General features: G+C 43.5%; 1 protein-coding gene across 1 annotated transcript in view; it reads right to left on the reverse strand.

Annotated features, from left to right (window-relative positions):
- ANO7 (anoctamin 7) overlaps positions 1 to 13938 on the reverse strand; it is a 257551-nt gene that overhangs the window by 72839 nt on the left and 170774 nt on the right. The window contains exons 12-17 of the mRNA XM_086921911.1: positions 11153 to 11290; positions 10303 to 10401; positions 9114 to 9216; positions 7476 to 7587; positions 5958 to 6012; positions 1546 to 1643 (exon numbers count right to left, since the gene is read on the reverse strand). Coding sequence (XP_086778037.1) covers positions 1546 to 1643; positions 5958 to 6012; positions 7476 to 7587; positions 9114 to 9216; positions 10303 to 10401; positions 11153 to 11290 — 605 coding nt within the window. The remainder of the gene's footprint in view (positions 1 to 1545; positions 1644 to 5957; positions 6013 to 7475; positions 7588 to 9113; positions 9217 to 10302; positions 10402 to 11152; positions 11291 to 13938) is intronic.

Raw genomic sequence — 13938 nt, forward strand, 5'->3', positions numbered from 1 at the left:
AAAACTGGATGTAATGACAGAAACAGCAATATACCAGCCGGGTGGCAGTGGTGGCACACTATTCAAGCACTGATTTTTAGCTAGCTTTTTTAAGTCCTCTTAATTACATTAGCCATGCCCTTTTAAGAGACCCCCTAGTTTTTTCATTCCACTTAAAGCACTGCCAACCACTCACTGCTCTCCTGCTGGCTGTGACGACAGCCAAGTCTGCCCCGTAAACCTGCCTGACAACGAAAAAATTAAATGATTGTATAAAATAGAATCTCTAGTGCAACATTAAATATCAATAAGCTGTTAGATATGTGTTGCTAAAAGATATTAGAATCGGTTTGATATGTCAGTTTTTGTAAACAAGCATTTCAAATGCAATAGGTCTTGCGTTTACGCGAGTTTGAGCTATTGACATTGTAAATGACAATGCCTTTTTTTCATTTTTAAAACATAAATAAAAGGCATTGTCATTTACAATACCAATAGCTGAAACTCAGGTAAATGCGAGACCTTATTGCATTGCAAATGCTTGTTACGTTTTCCGCCAGCTAACAACCTCAGATGAAATTTATTGCTGACCAGTTGCGAATGGTTTCGGCTGAATCCTGTTGTAACATTTGTGGTTTTGGTTGGTTATTTATTTGTTTATTTATGTAGTTAGTTACTTATTACAATGTACTATAGAGTAGTGAGAATAGAATCAAAGAAGAGCTTGGCTGGGACATTGGAAAGTACATCTCTAGGACAAAGAACACTGACATAGGAAAGTTCTTCTGGTTAAAAGAAAACCACCAGACACCAATACCCAATGTTCAGGTGCTAAGGCAAACAACTCGAAGTGTTCGATAGTATTCACTAGGGGGCAGATTTATGTCGGACATGCAGTACTTTTGCGCCGCCGTTGCGTCACTTCTGTGACGCAGCGGCGGCGGAAACCCTGCGCCACGTTATGACCTACTTACATCGTGACGCATCTATGGAGATGAGTCACGGTGTAAGGCCCTGCGACACATGAAACCTGCGTCAGGTTTCATGTGGGCGTTTCCACGCGGGGGGAGGCGTTCCATCTCACTAACGCCCCTGAAAAATGACTCAGTGAAATCTACAAGATTTCACTGAGTCACTTTACCAACGCTGATCTGTCAAAACCCTGCGCCTGCTTGTAGCAGGCGTAAGGCTAGACTCACCACGTTACAGATAGGGCAAAGTTGGAAAAGTGCTGGAGTTGCGTGCCGCACGCAACACAACCTCAGCACTGCGTCAACTTCACGCCCTAGATACAACACGCATTTGTTTATTCTTGTGCGATGGTGCGCCGCATTGTAAATGCGGCGCATCATGGGTGGCGCAAGGATAAACTTGCGTGCCGTATCTTTCCTGGCACATCTCTGCTGATTTTCAGAGATGCGTCATGCAACATAAATCTGCCCCTTAATGTCTAGATGCCATGCCACCAGGAGCTACAACTAGGAGAAAACATCTGTAACTGGTCAAATGGATTTTTCCACCATTGGCTGTTCCCGGATCCTCCCACTGGGTGAAGTGCTTACTCACGGGATGACAAACTCCTGGATGTTGCTGACAATCTGCTTTCCCACCATGATGATGAAGAGCTGCTGGGCCAGTTCTATCAGGCACCCTCCAGGGCCACACTGAGGAATGAAGAAGAAAGAGCAAGGTTAAAGAGTGATTTTAAACTTCTCTACAACACATCTGACAGGGGCAATGTGCTGACGAGAAGCACAACCCGCTACAGAGAGGAGGGTTAAGAAACGAAAGGCTTGTAAAGATGTTAAAGGGACAAAAGAGGGGAGGAGCCTGAGAGTATGTAGGTGTGAGGGAGAGAAAAGAGAGAGAGATAAAAAAGAACTAAGCAGCAAGAGAAGCTCATAAACAAAGGTCTAAATCTAATTTTCCAATATTGGTGTGGTGAGCTCTTTCTCACCAACCTCTCGACAAATATTGCCAAGTATTAAATTGAATTCTAAGGCTTACTTCCTCCAAAAATATTCGGAGACATAATGGTTATGTGTGAATAGCTATGTACCACCCTTCGAGGATATTCTGGGATAAACACCCAATGAATTCAAGAAGTGAATGTGGGTTCCATGTTGTGAAGTGTGACACTTTGGGAGTGTACCGCATTCAAGGGAGAGACGCTGCCACCAGAATACTTGTGAAGCTCCTGGCCAGTGCATTGCACTAGAATTGTGGTTATTGGCATCATTTTGGGCCGGTAGGCCAGGGCGCAGGTGCACCTTTCACCTTTCCCCCTGCCACAGAAGGCACAAGGGATTTTAAAGATTTGCACAGTTCCTACAATTTACATAAGTACATATATACTAATGCCTGCAAATCAGGCCTTTTGAAAAGGAGCGGGAAATGATCAATTCAGCTAAGGCCAAAAAGACAAGTTTACAACAAGTTATTTCACCCAAAAAATACATTGCAAAATATTTAATTTCAGCTTAATTCTACTTTGAATATGAGACATTTGTTTGCCTTCAAAAGCAGATGACTGTATTTCGTCAAAGTCTTTTATATCAATATTCACCAACGCAGCCTAACCTCCAGCACCCATCCTGGCCCTGACAGAAAAATGGTACATTGTCTGTTCTTATAAATTGTCTGTCCTGATCTGCATCGGTCCTGTCTTTAAAGATGGAGCATGTTGGACAAAGTCCCTCTACCTCCTAGGCTCTGCTTCCACATTGTGTGGAGTGGGTGAGGTATTTACCAGACCTGATAAGTAGCAGTATCAGAGGGTGAGGTATTTATTGAATGTGGTAAATTCCTCCTATTTCAAGTTTTTAACTTGGAAAATAGGCAAAATGTCAGAGCGTGGTCCCACACTGTATCCCTGTGAAAATGTTTGTTTGTACAGAGATCGGAATTTAGCCCTAAACTTGCAGTTAGGGCCACAGTCTCAGTTAAACAGTAGGAGGAACCAATTGTTCTTAAGTTTCTCAAAGGACAAGTCTCTCCCTCTGCTAACTTGCACCCGACTGATCATTAAAAATCCGTATTAAAACAGTTTATGATATTATATATAAGTAATGGAACGAAGCTTATAGTGCCACCTACTCAACTTTGAAAAGCACCATAATCAGCTGCTTTAAAAATAAAATACAATTTAATCATCAAAAATAAAAGAAACTATTTTATGGAAATCACAGTGACCGGACTAGGACACAGAACTTTCATTGCAGTGTATGAAAACAAAGGGGGAGATTTACTAAGATTTTGAACTGTGTTTGCGTCACAAAAGTGACGCAAAATGGCACAAAATCTTTTTTTCCTAATTAACTTTCCAGTGCTAAACTAGGTTAGCGCTGGAACTAACATAAAAGTAATGCAAAGCAGCACTATAGCATTACTTTGCGCCATGGGGGAGTACCAAGAGTGGTGCATGGGCGTTCCCAAGCAACCTCTCAAGGTTTCTCACGTTAAACCCAATTTACTAAAAACATTAGCATGGGTTTAGCTTGATTAAACTGCACTCTTTTCAACTAGGCGCTGTGCAGCATGTATGCAGAGTGGGAAAAGCTTTGCATTGTGCCTAGCATAGTATTTTGTACAGGAAGGCTGTTCGTCCTGTACAAAACCTATGCTACACTCATGCACACACGGCACTAAGGTATGTGTATGGCGCACAGCAGCTGAAATCAGCACTGGCGCAAGGGAAAGGAGGAGAGAGCAATATCTTTGAAAATATGGCGCTCTCCTGCTCCCTCCCTGCCGCGCAACAAAGCACAGGCTCGTGAGGGGCTGCGCTGCATTGCGTAGAGATTTTGTAAATCTCCCCCTTAGTGCCTGGTATTTGTCCAATGAGTCAGCTACACCACAATACTGAAGATAAATGTTTCAGAGGGATGTATGACGTGACAACGCATACTTTTACAACGCATGCCTTTACAGCACATTTTTTACAACGCAAAATCCTTTACAACGCATTCCGTTACAACGCATGCCATTACAACAAATTTTCTAAAAACTACCATTACAACGCATTCCATTACAACGCATACTACCTTTACAACGCATACCATTACAACGCATACCATTACATTTCATGTATGGTAAGTATTGGATAGTATAGGGGTAAATATTACTATTCTAACTCCAGGGGGTGCAACAGTAGGGTAAGTGTTGGATAGTGTAGGGGTAAAAATTACTATTCTAACTCCCGGGGGTGCAACAGTAGAGTAAGTGTTGGATAGTGTAGGGGTAAAAATTACTATTCTAACTCCAGGGGATGCAACTGTAGGGTACGTTTTGGATAGTGTAAGGGTACTATACGTTGTGATGGTGTGCGTTGTAATGGTATGCGTTGTAATGACTGCGTTGTAATGACATGTGTTGTGATGTATGCGTTGTAATGGCATGCATTGTAAAGACTGCGTTGTAATGGCATGCAATGTAATGGATCTTGCGTTGTAAAAGTTTCATTGTAATGGTAGTCCATTGTAAAAGTTGCGTTGTAAAGGTTGTTTCCCTTTCAGAACGCTGGCCCCATCTACCACTCCCCCGTGTCATATCTGGATTTAAAGATGAACTCAACTTATCAATTTGCTGAGAGTATAAATGCTCTCCCAGTCAAAGAAGATTATCACTTTTCTCTATTTTCAAAGGGGTGTGCCCGTTTCCCTTGATGCACCCCGCTGTCATCACAAGTGATATGTGTATGAGCTCTTTGCTCAGCTCTAATAGATCCTTTATTTTCCCACCTTAACCCTCTTGCCCACACAGGGGCAGTGTTGATGAGAAACATCTGGTCCCATGAGAACCATTCTTCTCTAAGTCTGACAGTGTTCTAGAACTCCTAACTACAAAAGCAGAGGTGTGAGAAGGGACCCTTACCCCAATTTACCCTTTTTCACAGAGCTTTCAATGTATCTCAATTTTGTCATTTGATTAAGCATGCAATCCTATGTCCTAATTGTGGGTTACATTGATGATAAACCAGTTGGATCATTAATTCAGGTTTCCTGCCATTTTTATTATGTTACAAGGAAAATGTCAACCTCCTAAGAGAGAAAAAAGTTGAAGAACAATAAAATAAATGAGCTTTTTGGTGGTGTGCTTCAGTATCATGTTTGGAATATCCACCTGCATTAATATCATGACCATAACGTTGACTCCCAAAACATCAGAGCATCATAAATCTACACTTATCTTGACAATATCTCGGAGTCAATATTACGGTCCTGATATATCCACAGGTTTATATTTCGATATGGTCGAAAGCAACCCAACATAAACTATATCCTGTATTACAGATTTAATTTACTATAAGGACAGAGTACTCACACAAATGTCTTCCAATCCAATTTAGTCCCAACCTGCTAATCCAGGGCAGAGACACAGGAGACCCATTTCCACTTATTTGAGTACTAAATTCCAATACACAGTTCTGGCGTTGAAGAGCAATCTTGACTTGTAGCAGTGTTTACTGTTCCAGTACTGACATCAGGTGTGGCCGGCACAGAAAAGAGCGGTGGGGCGGGGCAAGCGCGCAAGTCGACAGACGATGGGATAGGTAAAATTAAATTAAAAAATAAATAAAACCACTTACTTTGTGTTCGCTGCATCGCCGAGTTGGCGATGTAGCGAGCACAAGGTAAGTGGTTTTATTTATTTTTTAATTTAATTTTACCTATCCCATCGTCTGTCGACTTCCACATCCTGCCCTGGCCCACCGCTCCACCACTCTTACCTGTGCCAGGACTGCCTAATTAGCATTGTAGGCACAATTCTGCCAGTGCATCTCAATCCTGACCTACAGCACTGCCTGCAATACCAGTACTGAAATCCACACGCAGCTCGGTCAGTGAACCTAAGTCCTGTTTCGCCATTGTACTCCAATGCAAATGTATATGGTCCAGCAACATCCACAAGTAGCCATGCATTAACCTGCAGGACACCCCCCATCATACTGTCTTGTCGCCGGCATTGTACGTACTCACATCCTCATTCCTCATGCCAAACAGCTTGCCGTAGTGACCTGGATAACCCACAAACCTGAGGGTAGAAGAGTGAGAGGATAGACAATTCGCTCAATTGCAAACTCGAAAATTCAATTTTTGATAAATCATAGACAATAATTGTATTCACCACAATGCACCTGGTAAAGGTAAGAAAAAGAAGGTGGTGGTAAACTAACTTAGTGTAATTTAGTCCACATGGCGAGGCAGGACCATTTGTTTTTAATTAGTGAGTGACATTAAGAGGCATACAATCACTGTATCCATTTCAGAGAGAGTTCTTGTATCCTAAAAGTTTTCAAAAAGACCAGTATAATAGAAGTATACATTAAAACGATGTTTAGCATGGCAGATACTTAACCAGGGAAGCTCTTTCAGGGAGACAAAAAGTGGTCTGCAAAATATCTATGCCAGGTGCACAAGTAGTATGATGCAATCAATGGCCAGGGTCTGGAAAGTGATGTGTTCCCAGTTCGATTACCTTTGTTGTTCCCTAATTTAATAGGCTGCAACAGGCTCCATTCTGCTCTTTTTCTCTCCCTCTGCCAGTCCTGAATATGGGCAACCATGAGTGACCCAACCATCCCTCCCCCTTCTGCTGGCCCTAATAAGGAAAACGAATGCAGGCCTCCCAACCGTATCGACACTGCCTATAAGCAGTGGTTTCTCCATAGGAGCGGGAGGAGTGTCGCCCCCCGCACACTGCTGCCGAAATAGTGAAAAATAAAATAGTGATAAATGATTGTATTACCATTTTATTTTGTACTCTCTGCCAAACAGAGTGTGAGGGCAGGGCCAATGCATCATTGCTGCTGGTTGGCAGCAATGAGGAGTGACCCCTTCGGTTTGAAGTGCGTATGTAGGTTTGACCGGCTATCATACTACGGCCAGCCTGGCAAGCTTAACTCAAACCTCCCCAACCTAGCTGTCTTGGAGAACAGGCAAAGGCCTCTAGTGTGTTTTGGAGCGCTGCGGCAGCCTGCTCCAGCCAATCCAGACGCTTCACTCAAGCTGCTTAACAGCATGAGAGCAGCGTCTGGATTGGATAAAGTAGTTGGCTGTGTGATGTCACCTCGCGCTCAGAGGAGTCTGGAGGTAGGGACTGGAGTGCATCAAGGACGTGCAGTAGGATAAGCTAAGTAATTTTTATTTTTTTCTTTCTTTGATGTTTAAGGCATGTTTTAATGTACTTTGTTTCATATGTATGTTTCAAATTATGTTGCACTCCACCGTGTTTATATGTCACCAACCATCACGGTTCCTCATGCTGACCATTGGTGGCTGACGGCAGATCCTCACTCCACATTCAAAGTTCGGTGAGCAGAACCAATGATGACCTCAATTCCTTTGCTACTCACTTCCTCTTGCTACCGGCCCTTTGTGTGAGAGGATCAAGCCTGGATCCACTCCCCCATACTCTCCCTTTATTTCTCTGTGCACCCATGTCTCTAGAGCAAACTCCCTCCACCCCCATTCCCAGAGTTGATTGTCTTCCCGCACCTGCCTTTGAAGAAGGCGACATAGAAGGGCGAAGAGTAGAAATTCACAAACTGAAAGACGAAGACCTTGAAGGTGAAGGCATCTTCATGGAGTGTCTGTGTTCGGTGCATCTCTATGGGGAGACAGAGAGAGAAGCAGGTGAACATCAAGAAGGTTATTCCAGCAATTCCCCAGTTCACGGCTACTCTTGGGGAGGCAGAGGGGTACACAGAGGAAAAGGTAGGCAGCAAGGAGATCATTGACCCAATCCTATGGACTTTCTCATGGCTGAAAGGGGACGAGGAGCTTATGGTGGTATATACATACAAAGAAGTAACCATAAGGAAGGGCCCCATGGAATGCTAGAGCCGACATGAAGCTAAAAAGGGGGCATAGAAGGGAAAGGGGACATCAGCAGGAGTGCATGGGTACTGTACGACCAATAGATGTGGAGAGGATGTGGCTTAAAGGCTAGAGCGACCAGCTTTGAAACTGGGGAACCAGGTTTGAGTCTGGCGGAAGGCTTAAACGTTCTGTGATTCTGGCCAAATCACTTGTTCTCCCCCTGCCTAAAAAAATGTATGTGTCTGTCTCTAATGCAACTGGTGCTCATGTAAAGTGCTCTGATACCTTCGGGTCGAGTTTGCGCTATATAAAACTGCAATAACAAAACAAAGAAACAGGTGCATCAGGACTGGGGTGCATGTGAGTGGGCAAAGGAAAAAGGAAATTGTGAATGCTGTCCTACTGTACAGCACATCATACACCTCTAGAAGGCAGGGAGTGGGATTTTAAGGAAAATATTATTAGAGGGCTTTGTTCATACACCCGTTATGATTCCACATCATACAATTCACCTCTGGGGGACAAGGAAGCCCAGGAGTGGGGCATTATTATGAGAGGTTATACACCCAAAGACTATGGATCTCTATGCAGTGGTAAAAAGATGACAAAATCATAAAAAGGGGAGGGGCTATAAATCTGTAAGCAAAACATTCCTTGATGACAATCTTGAATGAATTTTAAAGGGTGAACCCCAGTAAGGTTTAGATATGTGAGTGCACTAGTAGGATTTAATAGCTGAAGTCTAACTCAAAGCACATTTCCATATGCAGTGATATATAATGAAGAAAATCAGAAGGTAGAGTGAAAAATCTGAATTTAGCCAATGCAATGACCACCTCTTTTTTAATCATGAAAACGCTGGTTTTCTTGGAAAGAAGAGATTTCTAAAGGACACAAACAATGTATGTACCAATGACATAGACAGGCATCCAATCAAATAGGAGGTGATGGTGGTAAATGGAAGGATCCCTCAACCCAACAACAACACTAGGATAGCCACGCTAGTGTCTGAGAAACAAACACAACAGCACCCAAGGATGGCATAGAGCAAGGGCTGAGAGAGATAAGTGCCTGCCTAAGTCAAACTTGACTCACATTTGACTCACACTCATGATTTAGCTACAGTTTCAATACTGCAAGTAGTTGTTGGAGGTGTGAATAACAGTGGGGACGTGTGAAATGAATTCTGAGCACACCTCAAACCATTCTTGCAAGTTGTGTGGGTAAGTGTGACAAGGATAGGATTACTGACCACAGGGGCCCTTAAGAACCTCCCTTCATCTCATTGTCCCGATTACACCAAAAGCTCATTACCCCATTTGGTGAGCTTATCCGCCAGTGAGGTGTAGACCTGGCTCATGAGCAAGATGAGGATCAGGTTCACCACAGTGCTGCTGATGTTTGCGATATTCCCAGCCTGAAACAGAACGAAGGACCATCAATGGACGAGTCGAAGTCGTAATGGAGGAAAACAGTTTTTAAGAATCAGAAGACACTAATCTGAGCACAGTGACAAGAATCATGCATGCTTGAGAGCACAGGATGGAACCTTCAGTCTGAAGGGAATAGTGCTAGTGATTGGCAGAAAAAGTTTCCAGTTGACAATGATTATCTGTCTTCTAACGCTATTATATAATTTGTACAATTACATAGTAATATGGCGTTTAGTGAATACCCGCAAGACCTGAGAACGAATCTTTCCTTGCCTGTTGTCCATGTTGTTTGATGCTGGGGAAATCATTGTATTTTCCTGGGCCCTAGTTCTCTTATTTGGCACAATGAGGACTCCTTAGAAATTGGGTAAGCATAGCAACTAGGGGCCTTTTTTAGAGTTTGGCAGACTTTGGCAGAGTTTGGCAGACAGATTACTCCATCACAAATGTGATATACTTGTAATACAGAAGATTGGATATCTGTAATGACATAGTAGCCTGTCTGCCAAACTCTAAATCAGACCTTAAGACTAAGAGTAATTGGATATTTACATTTACTAATTTGATGGCATTGAGAGATGGACGGTTAGTCATGCTAACCTCTCAAGATGCCTTTGGTTAAGGGAGCCCAACATAGGGGCATATTTACAAAGGGATTGTGCCACCTGAACGTCACTTTTATTGACGTTCCGGTGGCGTAATGCCCTCCTCTATATTTACAAAGCGGTGTTAAGCCACTTTGCATGGCTTAACGCTGCTTTGTAAATATGGTCTGCGTGAAAGGGGCGTGCAATGAGTGTTGCTGTGTGGGCAAGACCCACTGCTTTTTGACGCTGCCCCAGCTTTAGAAGGATTTGTAAATATAAGGAACCACCAAAAACTAACGCCATACAAAAGCAGGCATTAGATTGGTGCAACGAGGAGAAATACTTTTCTGCAACACTCATAGAAAGACAAAACACCTTTAATGATTGCCTGTGCAAGCTACGACCAGTCCGGCCCTGCTGATCAATGATGAGAAATCAAAGCTGTCCTTGAAGAGGTGATAGTGAAAGGCTTTGGGGACTCACCTGCGTCATCAAGATGGAGTTTCCTGTGTGGTACATCATCATGCTGACGATGCCGCGGTACATAATCACGGAAACAAGGAAAATCATCACCACACAGAGCTGTTGGCAAAAAGATGGTCCAACGTCAACAAAAGGCCTTCAAGAGGTTATACTGACTTTCACATATATTATTGGCCCAAAAATGATATATGCTTTCCAGCATCTACTAAGACTTGCCACCTGTTGGCTTTCTGGGCAACTCTCCCCTACGTGTTGGTTCTGCTGACATAGGTCAGCCTAATGTTTTGCACCTCAGACAAATTTGACCTGGCCACTGAAAATATAAAAAATGTTGGTTTGCATTGTGACATTTGATTTGCTAAAGCCTTCTTGGCCATCCAATATCCAGTCTTTTCCCCTTTCTTTCAACTTCTTCATAGGGCGAAAATCCCTTTATTTTCTAATTTGTCCTACACTCCCGATTCCCTCTCCCTGCAATCCATATTGCACCTGGTTTTCCTCTGAGTGTCCCTAATTCCCCAACTTCTTTTCTATGTCCCACTTCCCCTCTCTTCCTTAAATCAATGACTGAATGATTGATACTTATATAGCACACAGCTACTCATCAGAGTGTCCCGGCGCTGTATAAGGCATCGAAGAGAGGGCCGGGTCTGAGGGCCACCGTAATCCTAATGTCCCTAACGTTTTATTTCACCCGAGATTATCATCAACTGTTCAGGCAGCTGTTTCCACATTCCAGCTGCTCTTCCTTCAATCGCAATAGGTAGTGCATGGAGCGAGCAATGGATGAATCCAAGAAGGGCAAGGGACGATGGACCGGGTTGATGGTTTTAGGAGTTACAATACTCACCATAATGATAATGACCATAGATCCAGTCACAATTCGAGAAAGGCGGTCTGCCTTGGGGAAATATGGCTCCTTCACCCCTGTGATTGGGTTCTGCTCCATCTTTGGGGCCATGGCAGCAAACTCTGGCCGAGGACGTTCCTAGAGGAGAATACAGAGTAAATCTCAGCAAGATTAATGCAAATAATTGATTAGAAAGAATGCTCCTTTTATCAACATATATAAAGGTTAGTTGCCTATAGGTTCTTTGGCATTTCTGCAGCTAGATTGTGTGGCAAGAAATTCCCTATGATGTTTCACATTTTTATGATACTCTTGTGTGGGTGTTGCATCACAACTTTGCAAATATGATTCCCAATAGTAAGAACATCTTTTGTTGTTGTGTGATCATGCCCATTCTTTGTGCTGATTGGTATTCCTGATTTTTTGTAACTCTACACACTGGGGCACTTCTGTCCAGACACAAGTGTTGGTGCTATTAACATTACAACTTGGCAACATTTGTTTATTTTGAATTGGCATTTTTAACCCCTTCGCTGCGGGGGATAATCCCCCGCTGTGCTGGGGGGAAGGGGGCGCGCACAGAGCCTCATACTCATGATGAGCTGAGCTCGTCATGAGCTACGCGCTCCTGTGCTCATGACGAGCTCAGCTTGTCACAGGTGTATTGCTTCCGTCAGCACAGCGGGGGAATTCTCCCCGCACCTGAGCGTTCCACGGGCCATGACGAGCAGAGCTCACCATGAGCACCGGAGCGCCGTGGCTCATGACGAGCTCAGCTCGTCATGAGCATGGGAGGGGCTAACCTTCCAATAAGGACATGGTATATGGCGCAGAAAAATACCCCAGTGGTGTGGGAAGTTAAATGTCACCTGTGGACTGCAGCAACAGTTGGGCCATTCACCACACTGACAAAGAAAACATGGCTTCAGGACTACTTGTGTAGCCTGACTGCTGCAGCTTTTTAATCGGATGGCAAACCTGTCAAAAAAGCTCTTTTGACAGGCAAGAACACAACTATTAAATACTAAATAAATCACACCTAATAGGCCTTGTAGCCCGCAAGGCAGGGTACAAAGCATTTAAAGTAATACTTACAAGAACACTGGCAGTTTGACAAGAAGGGCTCTGTTGACCTAAAAATATAAATTTAGGGCCCCATGAAGAGTGCTCCAGAGTAACCGCGGGTACCGTTAACTCCTGCTTTTTTTGGAGTTACTGGGGATTACAAGTGGGACACCAAGGTCCACTGAGAATGGATGAATTACTCATGGGCTTTGTAATTTTTGGTTCAATTTTGCAGGGAATTACTTATTCTTCCATGAAATTTCAGCCAGAGGTTTCATCAGATCTCAGCAGCTGGAGTTCCTAGATTACACAAAACGTGTCCATGAAGTCACTGCGGACCTTGTCATTCTGCCTGAACCAGTAACTGTCGTTATGAAACAGACCTCGTAATTGAGAGTTCATAAGCAAGTGCCAACAATGTAGTGTGTATTGTTTCCAATATAAATGGTTATTGGTATAATTGCACACCGAAACGTACATGCCCCCAGGAGCATGCATGGAACTATAGGCCTCATTTATGAAAAGTGACGCATCGCTGCGAGAAAACAACGATGCGTCACTTTTCATTGCGCCCTCTTTGCGCCACTAATGATGCGCCATACATACAGTATGACTCATCGTGTCGCAAGGAGTTACAGATAAGTCAGTATTTCTGACGTATCTGTAGGTGCAAAAAAGATGCATTGCTGGAATGTGTCACAAAAGTGACGCAACTCTAGCAATGGGTCATTACACATGAGCAAGTTCCATGTGAAAAGTGCCTGCATCAGTCTTACGCCTGCCATGGCAGATTTTGACGCATTTGCGTCCTAAAAGTGATGCAGTAAAATCTCATAGATTTCACTGTGTCACTTCTACGAGGCTTACGCGGGTCGCAACTCCCACCCTGCATACATTATACCTGGCGGAGGTATAATGTGGTGCAGGGGTTTACAAAGTGATGCATCTACCTAGATGCGTCACTTTGTAAATATGGCGCAACAAGGCAAATTTTTTACGCCACTGGTGCCTCACAAAAAATGACGCACCGGTGGTGCAAAAGTGATGCAAGGGCTCATAAATAAGACCCTTTATATCTAACATGTGTACAGAGCTGGAATAAATTATAAATACTTTCAAAATTCACATTAGCTTATGAAAAACTGTTCAAATAACTCCGGATTTTTCTGTCTGCGCTGATGGGGTTTGGTGGTAAGGTTTGAGTTTATTGCTGACCTCAAACCAAGCTATTGCTGAATGTCTGTGAAATAAATCATTTCTGGTGGAAAGGGAAACACAAGCACTTTGGCTTCTCTCCAGGCTGTTGCTTTGCACTTCATTGGACAAAACAATAGTGCAAGAATGGGGAGCTGTTTACTTTCCTCCTTTGAAATAAGATTGGACGGGCCCTTTATGGCACATGAAATGCTCTGGTAGTATGCATCTCAGCCCTAGGGCTATATGTTGGACAACAGTGCACTAAAAAATGTCAGCTTGTTCATTAATGTTTTTTAGTCAAGAAGTTGACAAAAGGTTTGCAGGAAAAAGCATGGCGGTTTGGTGATAAAACTCAGGGCCATATGTACGACGAAGTGGCGGAGCGTGGCGTTAGCCTCCTGGGCTTAATGACACGCTCTGCCATTTCAGAAACGCAAGGCTGCACCATATGTACAAGGATGTGGTGCAGTCTTGCGTTTCCCCCTGTGATGGCGTAAGTTTCACAACTTAGCGCCAACGCAGGC

Source organism: Lissotriton vulgaris, chromosome 5 (genome assembly GCF_964263255.1).
Source record: "Lissotriton vulgaris chromosome 5, aLisVul1.2, whole genome shotgun sequence".
NCBI lineage: Eukaryota > Metazoa > Chordata > Amphibia > Caudata > Salamandridae > Lissotriton > Lissotriton vulgaris.